This window comes from Polypterus senegalus, chromosome 4, assembly GCF_016835505.1.
Source record: "Polypterus senegalus isolate Bchr_013 chromosome 4, ASM1683550v1, whole genome shotgun sequence".
NCBI lineage: Eukaryota > Metazoa > Chordata > Cladistia > Polypteriformes > Polypteridae > Polypterus > Polypterus senegalus.
This window is the reverse complement of record NC_053157.1, coordinates 202,311,381-202,330,824: the sequence shown is the minus strand read 5'-3', so window position 1 is coordinate 202,330,824 and position 19,444 is coordinate 202,311,381. Positions and strand designations below refer to the sequence as shown.

Sequence of the window (19,444 nt, the reverse complement as noted above, 5' to 3'; positions counted from 1 at the left end):
TTTGCAGGACTGGGGAAGGTTAAATTAAGTTCATAGACACGCTACCGCTAAATATTCGCAGGCAAATCCACAACTTAATACCGAAAATGCCGATCTGGGTAGTGAACACTTCGATGAATGAAACCTGTTATCTTTATAATGGTTGACAAACACGGAATATAACTTGAACACAACACATCCTCCAAATACGAACCTGATTGAAAGAAATAATGATAATCAAATCCTTGATGACAGCAACACTCATAACAGTGGCAAACTATTACTTTGACAATCATGTTACGTTATTTTTAAAATGTTTCCTTTTATTTTTCTTAACTTCTTTAACACACTACTTCTCCGCTGCGAAGCGCAGGTATTTTGCCATAGCTACACACATGGACAAAATTGTTGGTACCCTTCAGTCAATGAAAGAAAAACTCAAAATGGTCACAGAAATAACTTTAATCTTACAAAAGTAATAATAAATAAAAATTCTATGAAATTTAACTAATAAAAGTCAGACATTGCTTTTCAACCATGCTTCAACAGAATTAATAAAAAAAAAAAAACTCATGAAACAGGCCTGGACAAAAATGATGGTACCCCTAGAAAAGACTGAAAATAATGTGACCAAAGGGACATGTTAATCCAAGGTGTGTCCACTAATTAGCATCACAGGTGTCTACAATCTTGTAATCAGTCAGTGGACCTATATATAGGGCTCCAGGTAGTCACTGTATTGTTTGGTGACATGGTGTGTACCACACTCAACATAGACCAGAGGAAGCGAAGGAAAGAGTTGTCTCAGGAGATTAGAAAGAAAATTATAGACAAGCATGTCAAAGGTAAAGGCTATAAGACCATCTCGAAGCAGCTTGATGTTCCTGTGACTACGGTTGCACATATTATTCAGAAATTTAAGATCCATGGGACTGCAGCCAACCTCCCTGGACGTGGCCGCAGGAGGAAAATTGATGACAAATCAAAGAGACGGATAATACGAATGGTAACAAAAGAGCCCAGAAAAACTTCTAAAGAGATCCAAGGTGAACTTCAAGCTCAAGGAACATCAGTGTCAGATCGCACCATCCGTTGTTGTTTGAGCCAAAGTAGACTTCATGGGAGACGACCAAGGAGGACACCATTGTTGAAAACAAATCATAAAAAAGCCAGACTGGAATTTGCCAAACTACATGTGGACAAGCCACAAAGATTCTGGGAGAATGTCCTATGGACAGATGAGAAAAAAATTGAACTTTCTGCCAAGGCACATCAGCTCTATGTTCACAGACGGAAAAATGAAGCATATCAAGAAAAGAACACTGTCCCTTCTGTGAAACATGTAGGAGGCTCTGTTATGTTCTGGGGCTGCTTTGCTGCATCTGGCACAGGGTGTCTTGAATCTGTGCAGGGTACAATGAAATCTCAAGACTATCAAGGGATTCTAGAGAGAAATGTGCTGGCCAGTGGAGGAGGAGTGGGCCAGAATACCTGCTGAGAAGTGCAGAAGTCTCATTGACAGTTACAGGAATCGTTTGATTGCAGTGATTGCCTCAAAAGGTTGTGCAACAAAATATTAAGTTGGGGTACCATCATTTTGTTTCATGAGTTTATTTTTTTAAATAATTCTGTTGAAGCATGGTTGAAAATCAATGTCTGACTTTCATTGGTTAAATTTCATAGAATTTTTATTTATTATTACTTTTGTCAGATTAAAGTTATTTCTGTGACCATTTTGAGTTTTTCTTTCATTGACTGAAGGGTACCAACAACTTTGTGTGTATATATATATATATATATATATATATATATATACATACATACATACACACACACACACGCACACACAGTGGGTACAGAAAGTATTCAGATCCCCTTCAATTTTTCACTCTTTGTTATATTGCAGCCATTTACTAAAATCTTTTAAATTATTTTTTTTCCTCATTAATGTACACACAGCACCCCATATTGACAGAGAAAAAAAAAAGAATTTTTGAAATTGTTGCAGATTTATTAAAAAAGAAAAACTGAAATATCACATGGTCCTAAGTATTCAGACCCTTTGCTCAGTATTTAGTAGAAGCACCCTTTTGAGCCAATACAGCCATGAGTCTTCTTGGGAAAGATGCAAAAAGTTTTTCACACCTGGATATATATGTATGTAGATGTGTATATGTATATATATGTTTATATATGTGTGTGTGTATATATATATATATATATATATATATATATATATATATATATATATATATATATATATATAGTATATATCCAGTGTAAAGGTTCCATAGTCAGTAATGGTTTGGGGTGCCATGTCATCTGCTGGTGTTGGTCCATTGTGTTTTCTGAGGTCCAAGGTCAACGCAGCTGTCTACCAGGAAGTTTTAGAGCACTTCATGCTTCCTGCTGCTGATGAACTTTATGGAGATGCAGATTTCATTTTCCAACAGGACCTGGCACCTGCACACAGTGCCAAAGCTGCCAGTAACTGGGGGCCATGGTATCCCTGTACTTGATTGGCCAGCAAACTCGCCAGACCTTAACCCCATAGAAAATCTATGGGGTATTATGAAGATGAAGGTGCAATACGCCAGACCCAACAATTTAAAAGAGCTGAAGGCCACTATCAGAGCAACATGGGCTCTCATAATACCTGAGCAGTGCCACAGACTGATCGACTCCATGCCACGCCGCATTGCTGCAGTAATCCAGGCCAAAGGAATCCCAACTAAATATTGAGTGCTGTACATGCTCATACTTTTCATGTTCATACCTTTCAGCTGGCCAACATTTCTAAAAATCCTTTTTTTGCATTGGTCTTAATTGATATTCCAATTTTCCGAGATACTGAATTTGGGACTTCCATTAGTTGTCAGTTATAATCATCAAAATTAAAAGAAATAAACATATGAAATACATCAGTCTGTGTGTAATGAATGAATCTAATACACAAGTTTCACTTTTTGAATGGAATTACTGAAATAAATCAACTTTGTCATGATATTCTAATTTTATGACCAGCACCTGTATTTCATCATTGCTGACCAATGCTCTGTTTCCTGAAGAGGAATTAGCTCTCTTGGAAATGTGTTCTTTTGAAATTGTGGCATATTAAGTAACTAAACAATATAGTAATATACCAGAAAAGGTGATATCATTCCCATCGTGATTACGGCGGTACAAGAATCACATGAGAAAAAACATCTTTTAGCTTACATTTACTGACGGTTAACACGGTTACAGACGGGAGGCATATGGACAGACTTTATCCAGGTGGGAATCTGGATCAACACAGGCTGCCATTTCTTTTCCCCACGCTGGGAGGTTTTTCGAAACTTTGTCGACACGTGCCTCAAAGGGTCTGGCTGTGGTCCAAGCCTTTTATATTGTGCTTCTTCAACTTGCTGGTCCTCTCTGTCTCCAAACAAGGGCAGGAAAGGTCTGAACTCCTCCTCCACAAAATACAGAAATATCATAGTGCTTACATGCCAGTTCTCCTTCTCCCAATAAGGAAAGAAGATTTTGTGCTGACAGAGGACAGAAATACACTATTCTGCGTTTAAGCTGACTATACAATCCTCCAGTTGTCTTTGGCTACCTAATCCAATGCTTGGCTAGCAATTCTAACTGCTGAGCCCCTGTGTGCCAAATTTAACATGCACATGTGAATAAATCCATACCAGTGAGCATAGAGACAGTGACATTAATATTAAAGAAAAATGTAGTATAGCATGCTCCCAAGTGATACTGCACATTGACAGCTCATTCAAATAAACTAAGCATTCATGCTTCATCTTTATTTTTATGCAGTTGTGATTTAGATATGAACAACGCCAATTCAAGTGTTTAAAAATGGCTAACAGAACAGTAAGGTTGGATAACCATTTTGTCAGCTGAGAATAATCTGTAACTACAATGTCAACACAGCTGTGTTGAACTTCTTTGGGTTTATGCAGGTTTCAAATTCCAAGTAAGAACCAAGTCAATCATGAGATTTTATATGAGGTTCCAGGACACATCTCTTTCTAAGTTGTAGCAAAAAAAGGGGTATAAGCTATACTCACATTGCCATAATGTACAATAGTAATTGTACATTTTCATGCTTCATTCAGTGAAGACATAAATAATTATTTCTAAAAACTAAAGCATTGTTTAGCTAGCATCTGCTCACATATAATATACTTTGTGTAAGTTCCCAAAAATGTACTCATTTCCACAAATAATTACGGTTAAGGTCACAGTGTTGCCTACCCGTTTGTATTGTTCAGCCTTAATTCGGTTACATCGATATTCTGCTTGTCTCCTCTCCTCTTCTTGCCGTTTTCGGACCTCAGGCAACTGGCAATATTTTCTAGCAGAAGAAGAAATACAATTACATATACTGTTTTATTAATAATATATTTGGCTTAATACATGTTTGTGATTACTCAGGTGTGTTTGATTACCTAATTAGTACAGGTATAAGAGAGCTTTTGGCATTAGTTTTGGGTCTCAGTTACTGATTACCTTTGCAGTCTGTTTCTGCCATGACACGAGGACCAGAATTTTACCAATAAAAATCAAAGAAGCCATTATGAGGCTAAAAACCAAGACAAAAAACCCAAAAAACTAAGAGACATTGGCCAAACCTTTGGATTACCAAAGTTAACCATGTTGGACATTATTAAGAAGAAAGAGAACTGGTGAACTTAGTTATTGCAAAGGGACTGGTAAGGCTTAGGAAAACGACAACTGCCGATGACAATAATTCTCAACAGAATGAAGAAGAATCTACAAGCACCTGTCCAAGAGATTAGAAATAACTTCTAGGAGGCAGCTGCAGATTTGGCAATTATTACCAACTGCAGGAGACTTTCTGAACAAAAATACAAAGGTTACACTACAAGAGGCCAACCAGTAGTTGGCCACCGAAACAGGATAGCCAGATTATATTTTGCAAACAAGAAATTAAAGGTGTAATCTGAAATCTGAGAAAGTTGTTGTGAACAGAGAGGATCACTAACCTATTATCAGATTGATAATAAGAGAAAAGAAGTGGAGGCAAAATAGGAACTTGGCCAAGATCCAAAGCATACTGCCTCACCTGATATAACTGCTGAAGGTAGTAGAAATATAAATTCTGAAGTGTATAGAAACATCTTATTTGTTCAAGGTTCAAGCAAATGCCTCCAGATTCAATGGACAGTGCTTTATCCTACAGCAGGTAATGATCCCAAACATACTGTTATGGCAACAGAGGAGTTTCTCAAAGCTATAAACAGGAAGGTTCTTGAATGGTCAAGTCAGTCACTTTGTCCCACGGTTTTCAAACTGTGGTATGCGTACCACTGGTGGTACTTCAAGTCATGCCAAGTGGTACTCGTGTGGTCCTTTATTTTCCACGAATCGATGTTGCTAGAATGCCAATATGTTGCATATAATCATATATAGTATAAGTATACTACTGTAAATGCGCGGAAGACTCCAAGCCGGCTTTTATTAGCGTGGTTACCCATTTCCCGAAAACCCATTACCTACTCACGTCTTTGGTCCTGAAATTGGAATAGCGCAGAAATAGACAACAAGTTTCGTCCAGCCGGTGAATCACCAGAAGTTGGAGCAAATGGATTATTATGCCCCAGGTGCCCAAGCTTAAAACCTCGCAGGTCTTATCTCAAGTCTACCCTTTCTCAAAGTGGATTGCGAATGACCCTTTCGTGTCTGTTTCTTTGAACAAACGAAAGAATTTGGGGGGAATTGACAACTGGCTTCTCAGCAGTCTCATTTCTTCAGTTTGATTTATGGTTAAGGAAGGTCTCAAGAAAGGTGGTGCATTTCTGATCTGCGTGCAAAGTGATTTACTCATCGTTTACCCATTTTACCGTGTTGTGTCGTGTGCAGTTTTTTTAAGATGGACAAATTCGTTATCATAAAGTGGCAGCATCTGTGCAAGAATCACAAAGAGGTGGTTCGAACAGCAAAGTTTCCAGTGCTACCGAAACAACATTTCCGCCTAATGCTGAGCGACGAGATACACTGAAAGAACCACCAAAAAAGAAAATAAAGACAGCCCAACCAAATTGCAAGTACAGCGAAGACTATTTGCAATGTGGGTTTTATTACACTGAAAGCGACACTCATCAGTAGCCTGTGTGCGTTATCTGTAATGAGGTACTGTCGAACCAGTGTATGAAGCCATCCTTACTTCAGCGACATTTTAAGTACAAAGATCACAACAGAAAGCCGTTGTTTTTTGTCAGGAGTAAAGACAAATTTTTGAAGTGACAGACAGTGTTCAGAAAAACAACTAGTGTCCTGGACAAGTGTTTGCAGGCATCACATGCTCTGTCATTGCTAGCAGCAAAACAAAATAAACCCCATACTGTCGTTGAGAAACTTGGGTTTCCTTTGGCAATAGAAATCGTATCAATCATGTTTGACAACAAAATGGCCAGCGTTTTGAAAAGTATCCTATGTTCTGATAACACCATGCAAAGGAGAATTAAAGATATATCAGAGGATTTGATACAACAGGTGGTTGAGAAGATAATTACAGCTAAGGAGTTTTCGATGCAGTTGGATGAAAGCACAGATATTTCAGGCGAAGCCCAGTTGGTCGTTTTTTGTTTGTGTTCCAGATTCTGAAGATATTATCGAGCATATTTTACTTTGTCGACCTTTACCTGAGAGAACAACTGGTGAGGAAATTTTCAAACATATCGATGATTTCTTCCGTGAACATGATATTCTTTGGTTTTGGTGCGTTGCAATTTGTTCAGATGGAGCAGCAGCAATGACAGGAAGAACAGCTTGTTTCATTGTGAGAGCAAGGCAACAAAATAATTTGATAGTTTCCTCTCATTGCATCCTGCATAGACATGCGCTGGCATCAAAGAGAATGAGTGAGATTTTGCATGAGACCTTGAATGATGCTGTAAAAATTATTAATTACATCAAGAGCTGCCCTTTGAACGCGCGGTTATTCTGTCAATTGTGCCAAGAAATAGGTTCTGACCATAAGACGTTGCTTTTCCATACAGTTCGATGGCTTTCAAGAGGAAAAGTTCTGATGAGGATTTTTGATATCCGTGATGAAGTGTATCTCTTCCTGAAAGATTTGTCATCCCTTGCAGAAAAGTTTGAAGATGTGTCATGGGTTTGCCGCCTTGGTTTCCTTGCAGACATGTTTAAAAAAATAAACGAACTGAACGTGTCTCTCCAGGGATACAGACACATTTTTACAATCGAAGAGAAAGTTTCAGCTTTTCATAAGAAACTATTTCTGGATGAATCGGGTCACAAATGGAAATGTTTCCAATTCTCTTGGAATTTCTAGCAATGAACGCTGCTGTCGATACAAGGGAAATACAGAAAGTTATTACCAACCATCTGAAGAAGCTCCATTCGGAATTTGTATCATATTTTCCATTCTTGACGTCAGGAAGCGATGCTGGAAAGCGCTGCATTGCATCGCCGTTTAATATGGAGAACATTATGAGTGCCGATCTTTCCATCCAGCAACAAGAGATATTGATAGATATGACAGATAATCAACATTTCCAACAAATGTTCAAAGAAAAATCAGTGACAAAATTCTAGAGTCAAGTGAGGAAAGAGCATGATGAACTCGGTGCCAAGGCGATTACAGCTCTGCTACCCTTCGACTCGACGTATCTATGTGAAAAGGCCTTTTCTTCTATGACGAAACCAAGAAATTGTCTGTATTTGGAATACGATCTGGTGGTCTCGGTAAGCACACTTTCTTCACGGATCAAGGACCTGATGGCAAAAAAAAAACGCACATTTCGCACTAACCATGGCAGTAAGGGTGAGTAACCTTACAAGTGATAATGTATTTTGCATGTGAACAAAGTTATTAAAATTCTTCTCGTGAGCGAGAATCTGCTGTCAAATAACCGTGCATATGACTTTTCAGTCGTTTTACCTGTTTATATACCTCGCACTTTTTTAAAACGATTCTTTAATTAGTTTAATATCACTTTCACGTCATAATTATAGCCATTATACTGATTATAGTGACTTTTTCTTCAAAACAACACGGGCACAAATTAACAATTCATTGACAGTGGTACTTCAGTTTACTGGTCCTCGCGAAGTGGTACTTGTTCAAAAAAGTTTGAAAACCGTGGACTTAGTCTAAATCCAATTAGGTATTCTTTCCTCAGAGAAATCTTAGGAGGCCCCCAAAACATGTAGGAACTTAAGACAGGGCCAGTAGAGGCTTGGTAGAGCGCATCACCAGAGAACATACTCAATACCTGGTGGTGTCTATGAATCACAAATCTCAAGCTGTCCTTGCGTGCAAAGGATAGGCAATAAAGTACTAAACAGGACTACTTTAAATGCACATACCATTACAATGTCCCAAACAATATGATGCCCTGAAAAGGTGTGTGAATATATGTGTAAAAAGTGTTGTCATTTCTACATGTTGAAACTAAAATATCTAAATATTCTCTTTAATAAAATTTGAGAATTTGACATTTAAACCATTCAGCACTGGGCAATGAAAAATAAAACATGTCTTTATCCCAAATATTATGGAGGGAACCATATATCTTAAGTATAAATGAAAGTCAAAAGGATTAATCAAAAGAATATTTATATTTTTTTTCCAGCCCACTGCACCTTGCTCACTCCCTACTATCGAGTAAACAACATATGTCAATCAAGACCAACACTACAGGTTTCCATAACAGTAACTGTCAGTGTGCATAAACTATCAATCTCCACACTAATTTGATGTACATGTCTAATCGTTTGTGGTTAAACTGGTCATTTGTTGGCTGCTGTGGATTTTATCTGTATGAGATTCACCAAATCAGATTCCATGCCAACAACATCTTTATAGCAATAAGTTTTCTTTTGCTGTATATGAATGAAGTCATTAAGTTGGATATATCGGATTTCAAAAGTTTTAAAACTAAAATATTCACTGTACAGCCATAGACTGCGCTGTAGTAGAAATGCAAAAGGTAAATGCTAAATTCACTGCTGTACAGATTTTATGACTATAATAGATTACTTTACAGACCTTTAATCAGGGCAAACAAAAAAATTTTTTCAAAAGTAACTTAATAGATTTGCAGTAAAATTTCAGTCAGTACAAAGTTTAAAACAGTAGATTCTTACCTTTTTGATCTGAGGAACATTTCTTTCTTGGTAATTTCTCTTTTCTGAGAAAGATTTTCTTGAAAAAAAAAAAAGTCAAACTTAACCTATCAAAAAAGTTAGATACACCAAGTAAATGTAGTTGAAAATGTAGTGTATGTCCAACTTTAACATTTTGAATTTCTGAGGTAAAAAAAACATTAAATTTCATTGTAATTAAACTCACCTATAAATTTCCAGGGTTTTCCTGGGTATTTTATCAGAAATAAAGGGCAGTGTTTCTTAGATTTCCAAGGCAAGTATTTTAAATACTGACTTAACCTTTATTTTTTATTCTTTAGCTGACCATATGCTTAACCATTTCCATTTATAATTTAAAAGAAAACTAAAGAAGGATTTTCAGTCTTTAAACTTTTAAAAATCCACAGCTCATGTTCTTGAAAGAGGATGTTGTAAAAGCATCAAAGCTGAAGCATGTCAAATGGTTGTTATGGTTGATATGCTAAGGGAAGCTGAAGGTGTTGTATTTGAAAGTCTAACCAATGCAATGTATTTGCAAGAGAAAGGACACCTTTCAAAAATCATTTATATTTTTTTTAATTGACAAATGAATTTATCAAAGGGGCCTTTCGAGATTAGCATATCATACAATTGTTTTGGGAAAGAATTTGGCTGATTACAGCATTTGAGAAAGGATGACTCAAACTATTGACCTTATCACTCTAATGATTTTGGAAAAGGCAATGAAGAAGGTTAATAGGGTATAAGTAAAAGAACCAGTAATCAGTTGAATGTTAGTGAAACTGAGTATGAATTTATATCTGGGAAAAGAAAAAGACTGTATCTTCTTTAAAAGCTTCAGCAAATTTAGGAGAGACTTTTGGCAGCATACTGGAATGGTTATGTGCCACACATGCAAGAAATTAAGCATCGTCTTTAAAGGTGTAAATATCTGGAACATAGGCATATAATTTACAAAATCTATTATATAACTTAAAACTTGCATCATGACGTTATTCTGTTTGAATGACACATTATTTTCATGTTTTAGAGACAAGTAGTGAATATCATGTAGAAAATCTCTAAAATTTGAAGAAAAAAAACATCTTTAAATATATTCTTTAAAAACTATTTCACTGTATTTTCTGAACATGCAGGGCATACAAAATTACAGTGCTACCCTTATTTTTTATTTTTATTATTTTAACAGATTTTTTTGTCCTTGGGGAAATTAGGGAACACTTGTGGCAGCAGTACCAGCTGGCTGTGGTACTAAACTACAGAGGATCAAGGATAAAGCAGACTACAAGATTGACAAGTGCCATGGGACACGAGGGGTACATATTAAGCATTTGTAATGTTAAGAAAAAATTGAAATATCCTTTACAAATTGATTCAGACTACATGTTAACATGATACTTAAGTTACTGAGTAATAAATTATGGAATGTGCTTAATTCTTTTTGAATCACCCTGCATAAAGTAATTACTCTGTACTGTAAGGAAACTATTCTGTACTATACAAACCACCAGAAAACCTTCCATGAAGAATAAAACTTTGGATGGCATTTCCCCTCGCCCGGATGCGGGTCACCGGGGGCCCCCTCTGGAGCCAGGCCTGGAGGTGGGGCTTAATGGAGAGCACCTGGTGGCTGGGCCTGCCCTGAAGAGGCAACGTGGGTCCCCATTACCATGGGCTCACCACCTGTAGGAGGGGCCAAGGAGGTTGGGTGCAGTGTGAGCTGGGTGGTGGCCGAAGGCAGGGACCTGGGTGGTCCAATCCTCGGCTACAGAAGCTGGCTCTTGGGACGTGGAATGTCAGCTCTCTGAAGGGGAAGGAGCCTGAGCTAGTGCGAGAGGTTCCGGCTAGATATAGTCATTGGGGTTCACCCCAGTAGATGAGAGGGTAGTCTCCCTTCGCCTTCAGGTGGGAGGACGGGTCCTAACTGTTGTTTGTGTGTATGCGCCGAACAGTAGTCTGGAGTACCCACCCTTTTTGGAGTCCCTGGAGGGGGTGCTAGAGGGCACACCATCTGGAGACTCCCTCATTCTGTTGGGAGACTTCAATGCTCATGTGGGCAATGACAGTGAGACCTGGAAGGGCGTGATTGGGAGGAATGGCCCCCCACGATCTGAACCCGAGCGGTGTTTTGTTATTGGACGTCTGTGCTCGTCACGGATTGTCCATAACGAACACCATGTTCAAGCATAGGGGTGTTCATATGTACAAATGGCACCAGGACACCCTAGGCCTCAGTTCGATGATCGACTTCGTGGTCATGTCATCAGACTTGCGGCCACATGTCTTGGACACTCGGGTGAAGAGAGGGGTGGAATTGTCAACTGATCACCACCTGGTGGTGAGTTGGCTTTGATGGTGGGGGAGGATGCCGGTCAGGCTTGGTAGGCCCAAACGTATTGCGAGGGTCTACTGGGAACATCTGGCAGAGTCCCCTGTCAGAAGTACCTTTAACTCCCACCTCCGGCAGAACTTTGACCAAGTCCCAAGGCAGGTGAGTCCGAATGGCCCATGTTCAGTGCTTCTATTGTTGAGGCGTCTGACCGGAGCTGTGGCCATAAGGTGGTTGGTGCCTGTCATGGCGGCAATCCCGGAACCCGTTGGTGGACACCGGCAGTGAGGGATGCTGTCAAGCTGAAGAAGGAGTCCTACAGGATCCTTTTGTCCTGTGGGACTCTGGAGGCAGCTAATAGGTACCAGCAGGCCAAGCGGAATGGGTGGTTGCTTGGCGTGGGAGGAGTTTGGGGTGACCATTGAGAATGACTTCCAGACGGCTTTGAGGAGATTCTGGTCCACCATCCAGCGTCTCAGGAGGGGAAAGCGGTGCAGTGTCAACACTGTGTATGGTGGGGATGGTGCGCTGCTGACCTTGTCTCGGGATGTTGTGGGTTGGTGGGGGGAGTATTTCGAAGATGTCCTCAATCCCACTAACATGCCTTCCAATGAGGAAGCAGAGCCTGGGGACTCGGAGGTGGACTCCCCCATCTCTAGGACTGTGGTCACCGAGGTGGTCAAAAAACTTCTTGGTGGCAGGGCCCCAGGGGTGGATGAGGAACTCCGTAGGGCTGTCTTGGTTGACATACCTCTGCAACATCGCATGGACATCAGGGACAGTGCCTCTGGATTGGCAGGCCAGGGTGGTGGTCCCCCTTTTAAAGACAGGGGGCCAGAGGGTATGTTCCAACTACAGAGGGAACACACTCCTCAGCCTCCCTGGAAAAGTCTATTCGGGGGTCCTGGAGAGGAGGGTCTGTCAGATAGTCGAAACTCTGATTCAGGAGGAACAGTGTGGTTTTCGTCCTAGTCGCAGAACAGTGGACCAGCTCTACACTCTTGGCAGGGTCCTGGAGGGTGCATGGGAGTTTGCCCAACCAATCTACATGTGTTTTGTGAACTTGGAAAAGGCACTCAACCGTGTCCCTCGGGGAATCCTGTGGGGAGTGCTCCAAGAGTACGGGGTACCGGACCCCATGATAAGGGCTGTTCGGTCCTTGTATGACCGGTGTCAGAGCTTGGTCCACATTGCCGGCAGTAAGTCAAACCCATTTCCGGTGAGAGTTGGACTCTACCAGGGCTGCCCTTTGTCACCAATTCTGTTCATAACATTTATGGACAGAATTTCTAGGTGCGGCCATGGCATTGAGGGGGTCCGGTTTGGTGGGCTCAGTATTGGGCCATTGCTTTTTGCAGATGATGTTGTCCAGTTTACTTCATCAGGCCATGATCTTCAGCTCTCTCTGGACCGGATTTGCAGCCGAGTGTGAAGCGGCTGGGATGGAAATCAGCACCTCCAAATCTGAGACCATGGTCCTCAGCTCTAAAAGGGTGGAGTGCCCTCTCAGGGTTGGGAGTGAGATAAGCGGAAGAGGATGGATGGATGGATGGATAAACCACCAGGGATCTAAAGACAAGCACTTATTTATTGAAACACTTATTTGGTTTTAAAGTGATTGGTTTCTGCTGGTCTATGGTCATTTGTTGTCCATTTAACCACTGTGTCATTACTACCTAAGTACACTTTACCATATGTGACTAATAGATGCATTGTATGTAGGTCTAATCCAAAGTGTTGTGTGTCTTACATATACATGGCCATGGTTATGTTTTGTGGGTTGATCCTAGAATTTAGTTACCCAAGGAAATATTTCAGGAAGAAAGCACTGGGTGGACTTGTAACCTAACCTACTTTAATTTTAATATAACAGACTAAAACATAGAATTATTTTATCTTTAGTTGGCCAAATGTTTAGCTTTTCTGAATAATTTTAAATGCATGTGTGAGTATGACCACTATGGTGTAAAGAATTGTTCAATGATGATATTTCCTACCACAAAAATCAAAATAATATCCATCATTTAATGTGAATGAGAAGCGTGCTCACCTTGGTCCAAAAGTCTGCGCAAGTTATTGGCTAGTCGGTTTCTCTCAGCATCACAGCAAAACAGCTGTTCTCGTTCATTTTGAAATAAAGCTTCTTCCTTCCTTTCTTCTGCCTTCAATGATAGTCTCTTCATTCTTTCTCGGGATCTAGAAATAAAATCAGGGCGGTGCAATTCCAGGGATTCCTAAAAATAAGTTATATTTGGTAAAAATTCAATATATTGGCTAGATGAATGGTCAGTGATACTGGAATATAAATGAAATGAGCAAGAGGTACTATTTCAAAATAGTTTGAAAATAGTTTGGGTATTTATAAAACAAAACAAAACAACATATACTTTAATATCCAAAAAATGATTCAAATTATGTAGTAAATAATTAGAATGTAAAATTCATACACACATATCACCAATTTTCCTTTACTGAATATCAATATATATCTATCTATCTATATACATCTATCTATATCTATCTATCTATCTATCTATACATCTATATACAGTAATCCCTCGCTACTTCGCGGTTCACTTTTCGCGGATTCACAACTTGGCGGGTTTTTAAATATAGTAGTAGTATTTCTTAGTCTAAGAACAACAAAACAAGTTCGGTAACTAAGTGCGTTGTAACACTGGCTGTGATTTGTACATGGGAGGGCGACGACAAATCACAGCTTCCCGCTTTCTAATTGGGCCCATGATTGGTGCTTTGACTGATGCCCAGATCCCACAGCACCTCCCCTTGTCTCTCTGTCGCGCCATTTCGCTACAAGCTTTCTCACTGAGCGGTTTACCTTACACTGTACTGTGTGTGATTTTTTTGTGGTTTCTTTGTGTTGAACTTCGCTTCAATTTTAACCCCCTGAAATGGCACCCAAACGTGCTCCTTCTTCCAAGGCTGGTGCTGAGCCCAAACGCCAAGGAAGAATGATGACGATCGCTGAGAAGGTGAAACTTCTGGATATGCAGAAGGAAGGGAGAACATTCGCGGCTGTGGCTGCAGACTGGCTAAGGATCTGCAAGAGCGGTCACAGGAATGGGAAGACGATATGGTTCGATCGGTCCAATTTTACAACAAGGCCGATGACGTCATAACCGCCTACAAGCTGCTCTTCGACCGGAAAAAGAAGCATCGGCAGCAGCTGCCGATCACAATGTTTTTGCAGCCTCGCAAAAAATAGCCAGTTCCTACTACTACTACGGATACACCGTTGGAAACCGTGGAAGAGGTGCCCCAGGAAATGGCACCGCCGTCTGAAGAGACGTAAAATACAGTGATCGGCTGCGCAGTAAAAGTCATCATCACCTTCATCATCATCATTTTTACTGCACAGCATATTCATCACCATCATCACGTCATATATAGGTATGTGTACTTCACTATACAGTAACTGTAAACTTATCTACCGATTTCATATTGCTTAACAGTTGTCCCTGTTATTAATAGAGTAAAGGGTGGGTTGTAAACAGTACAGGGAGGGTTTAAAAACATCAAAATATACGTTAAATTATTAAATAAATATGGTGTCCCTACTTCGCGGAAATTCAGTTATTGCGGCCGGCCTTGGAACCTATCTCCCGCTATAAACGAGGGATTACTGTGTGTGTGTATATATATATATATATATATATATCTACTAGCAAAATACCCGCGTTTCGCAGAGGCGAAGTACTGTCTTAAAATTTTTATTAAGAAGATAATTAAACCTTTTTAAACTGAGGGAAAATATACCAATAATTATTTGATAAGGATCTCTTTGTATATCACATTGTGAGTTTGGCCCTCCGGTTGTAATATGACCAAGCTGTGCGCTGAGCTTACTCTTGAGCATGCAACGTACATATGGCCATGTGAAAAGTAATCTGGTTTCAAATCTCACAGCTTGGATTACTGCTGTCATAATCGGTTTGAGTTTCATGGTTTGCTTCAATTACGACACTATTTGTAGGACTTGTGTTGAAGAGACATTCGGCATCTGTCAAGCATTGTAAGTATACAACCGGTTTCATCGATAACTTCATATCCAGCTTTTGAGAGTTTAAACATTCATAAACATCAAAGTGTTCACTACTGAAATCGTCCCCTGTGAATCTAAGATGTCTAAGAGGCATTGGCGATTGTCGAAAGGTGTAAAATAGTTGGCCATTTCGGTACACTTGAAAGCGACAACCAAACAATTCAGCGGCAGCCATCAACTCACATGCAGATCCATAGGTGAAGGGCTTAAGCATTTCACTCTTCTAGTGCTCCTGTGTACTATAATTATCTACTGTACCGTCATCAGTCCACACCTTGAACCAGTCCCAGTCATTCAATACATAAGACACAATGTTCCTCCGGATATCAAGAGTGAGCCTGATATGGCCGTGCAATATGTAACAAACAGAATGGAAAAGATAGTTGCCATCTCCGGGCATGGAAACAACTCGGTAAGTGACAGTTCTTTGATCGATGGTGATCACCTTGATAGACATGTTAATGGGGGTACGGCTGGAATGATAAAGGAAATGGGTACCTGAACAATGTAAAGTAAGTCTAAAATACCTACACAATAACTATAATCGTAATAAATGAACAATAAAACAGCGGAGAAGCCGTGGATTAAATTAAAAGGCTGTAGTTATCAGCAGGGAGACATGAATCCCGTGGCGAAGCAGGGAAGAGAATGTAGAGATTGGAGTGACGGACGGTCTTATATAGGCAGGCAGCTAACAACGTTGGGTTAGGGGACCCAACACCGCCTCACATGGTGACCGAACTGCAGGCTATGGATGTATATATGTACGTAAGTAGGATTCAGTTAGCGTTGGGAACCTGCGTACCTAATTTTTTGAAGATGGGCCCATAAGTAACAAAGACCGTTGGAAAGTTCAACATGGCGGCCGACAGTGGCGTCATACCACCAAAATAAGTACGTACATCGGTTTCGGTTAGCGCTGGGAAGCTGCCTACCAAATTTCGTGAATATTGAGCCATAAATGAGAAAGTTCAACATGGCGGATGTTGTTGACCGTTATGACCGTTACGCGTAGAATTTCGAAATGAAACCTGCTTAACTTTTGTAAGTAAGCTGTAAGGAATGAGCCTGCCAAATTTCAGCCTTCTACCTACACGGGAAGTTGGAGAATTGGTGACATTGGAAACGTCAATATGGCGGCTGACAGTGGCATCATACCACTGAAATAAATGCATTACATCGGTTTTGGTTAGCGCAGGGAAGCCACCTAGGAAATTTCGTAAAGATGGGGTCAGCCTTCTACGTACATGGGAAGTTGGTGAATTAATGACGTTGGAAAGTTCAATATGGCGGGCAGCAGTGGCGTCATACCATCAAAATAAGTACGTACATCGGTTTCGGTTAGCGCAGGGAAGCCACCTACCAAATTTCGTGAAGATGGGGCATAAATAAGAAAGTTCAACATGGCGGACGTTTGTCGACCGTTATCGACCGTTCTGACCGTTACGTGTAGAATTTCGAAATGAAACCTGCCTCACCTTTGTAAGTAAGCTGTAAGGAATAAGCATGCCAAATTTCAGCCTTCTACCTACACTGGAAGTTGGAGAATTAGTGATGAGTGAGTGAGTGAGGGCTTTGCCTTTTATTAGTATAGATATCTATATATATATCTATACTAGCAAAATACCCAGAGAAGTAGTGTGTTAAAGAAGTAATGAAAAAGAAAAGGAAACATTTTGAAAATAACGTAACATGATTGTCAATGTAATTGTTTTGTCACTGTTATGAGTGTTTCTGTCATATATATATATATATATATATATATATATACATATAAACATATACACACACATATATATATATATATATATATATATATATATATATATATATATATATATACATATATATATATATACACACACACATATATACAGTACATACATATAAACTGCTCAAAAAAATTAAAGGAACACTTTGAAAACACATCAGATCTCAATGGGAAAAAGTAATCCTCCTGGATATCTATACTGATATAGACTGGGTAATGTGTTAGGAACGAAAGGATGCCACATCGTTTGATGGAAATGAAAATGATCAACCTACAGAGCCCTGAATTCAAAGACACAAAGAGTGAAAAAATTATGTGGCAGGCTAGTCCATTTTGCCAAAATTTAATTGTAGCAACTCAAAATTGTACGCAGCACTTTGTATGGCCCCTGTGTTCTTGTAAACATGCCTGACAACATAGGTGCATGCTTCTAATGAGATGACAGATGGTGTTGTGGGGGATCTCCTCCCAGATCTGGACTAGGGCATCACTGAGCTCCTGGACAGTCTGAGGTGCAACCTGGTGGCATCGGATGGACCAAAACATAATGTCCCAGAGGTGTTCTATTGGATTTAGGTCAGGAAAGTGTGGTGGCCAGTCAATGGTATCAATTCCTTCAGCCTCCAGGAACTGACTGCATACTCTCACCACATGAGGCCAGGAATTGTCATGAACCAGGAGCCACTGTACCAGCATAGGGTCTGACAATGAGTCCAAGGATTTCATCCTGATACCTAATGGCAGCCAAGGTGCCTTTGTCAAGCCTGTAGCGGTCTGTGTGACCCTCCATGGATATGCCTCCCCAGACAATCATTAACCCACCACCACACTGCTCATGCTGAATGATGTTACAGGCAGCATAATGTTCTCCATGGCTTCTCCAGACCCTTTCACTTCTGTCACGTGCTCAGGGTGAACCTGCTCTCATCTGTAAAAAGCACAGGGCACCAGTGGTGCATCTGCCAATTCTGGTATTCTATGGCGAATGCCAATCGAGCTGCTTGCTGCTGGGCAGTGAGCTCAGGGCCCATTAGAGGACATGGGGCCCTTGGGTCACCCTCATGAAGTCTTTCTGGTTGTTTGGTCAGAGACATTCACAGCAGAGGCCTGTTGGAGGTCATTTTGTAGGGCTCTGGTAGTGCTCATCCTGTTCCTCCTTGCCCAAAGGAGCAGATACTGGTCCTGCTGATGGGTTATGGACCTTCTATGGCTCTCTCCATCTCTCCTAGAGTAACTGCTTGTCTCCTAGAATCTCCTCCATGCACTTGACTGTGCAGGGAGACACAGAAAACCTTCTGGCAATGACACGTATTGATGTGCCATCCTGGAGAAGTTGGACTACCTGTGCAACCTCTATAGGGTCCAGGTATCGCCTCATGCTACCAGTAGTGACACTGACTGTAGCCAAATGCAAAACTAGTGAAGAAACAGTCAGAAAAGATGAGGAGGGAAAAATGTCAGTGGCCTCCACCTGTTAAACCATTCCTGTTTTGGGGGTCATCTCATTGTTGCCCCTCTAGTGCATCTGTTGTTAATTTCATTAACACCACAGCAGCTGAAACTGATTAACAACCTCCTCTGCTACTTAACTGACCAGATTAATATCCCATAAGTTTCACTGACTTTATGCTATACTCTGATTAAAAAGTGTTCCTTTAATTCTTTCCAGCAGTGTATATATATATATATATATATATATATATATATATATATATATATATATATATATATATATATATATATATATATATATATATATATATATATATATATATAGTCTTTGGGGTGTGAGGAGCAACTGTTGCTGGGGGTGCCAGAATCCATGAAGGAAGAAAAATAAAAAACATTATTTGTACAAAATCTTAATTTATTTATCCATTCCTAAATAATTAAATGGGCAGGCTATTTCGTATCAGTGCTGTTTGTTAAAACGGATGACTCCGCTCTTACGTGCAAGTCTGCCTGGATATTATGAACTATCGTATCTGTTCAAGTTCTATTTAAATTTTAAATAGAAGGAATTTTTATTTAGTCGACAGAATATTATTCGAATAAATCAACTCAAACCTTAAATAACTTATAATATTTTGCTCTCCATAAAAATATATCCTGTCTAAATTATACAAGTTAGAAATAAAGTAAGCGTTAAAAGAACAAACATTCAAAT

General features: G+C 39.9%; 1 protein-coding gene across 1 annotated transcript in view; it reads right to left on the bottom strand.

The window, feature by feature from the left end:
• Positions 1–19,444, bottom strand: part of alms1 (ALMS1 centrosome and basal body associated protein) — a 121,229-nt gene that overhangs the window by 4,239 nt on the left and 97,546 nt on the right. The window contains exons 16-18 of the mRNA XM_039751865.1: positions 13,494–13,677; positions 9,115–9,172; positions 4,234–4,333 (exon numbers count right to left, since the gene is read on the bottom strand). Coding sequence (XP_039607799.1) covers positions 4,234–4,333; positions 9,115–9,172; positions 13,494–13,677 — 342 coding nt within the window. The remainder of the gene's footprint in view (positions 1–4,233; positions 4,334–9,114; positions 9,173–13,493; positions 13,678–19,444) is intronic.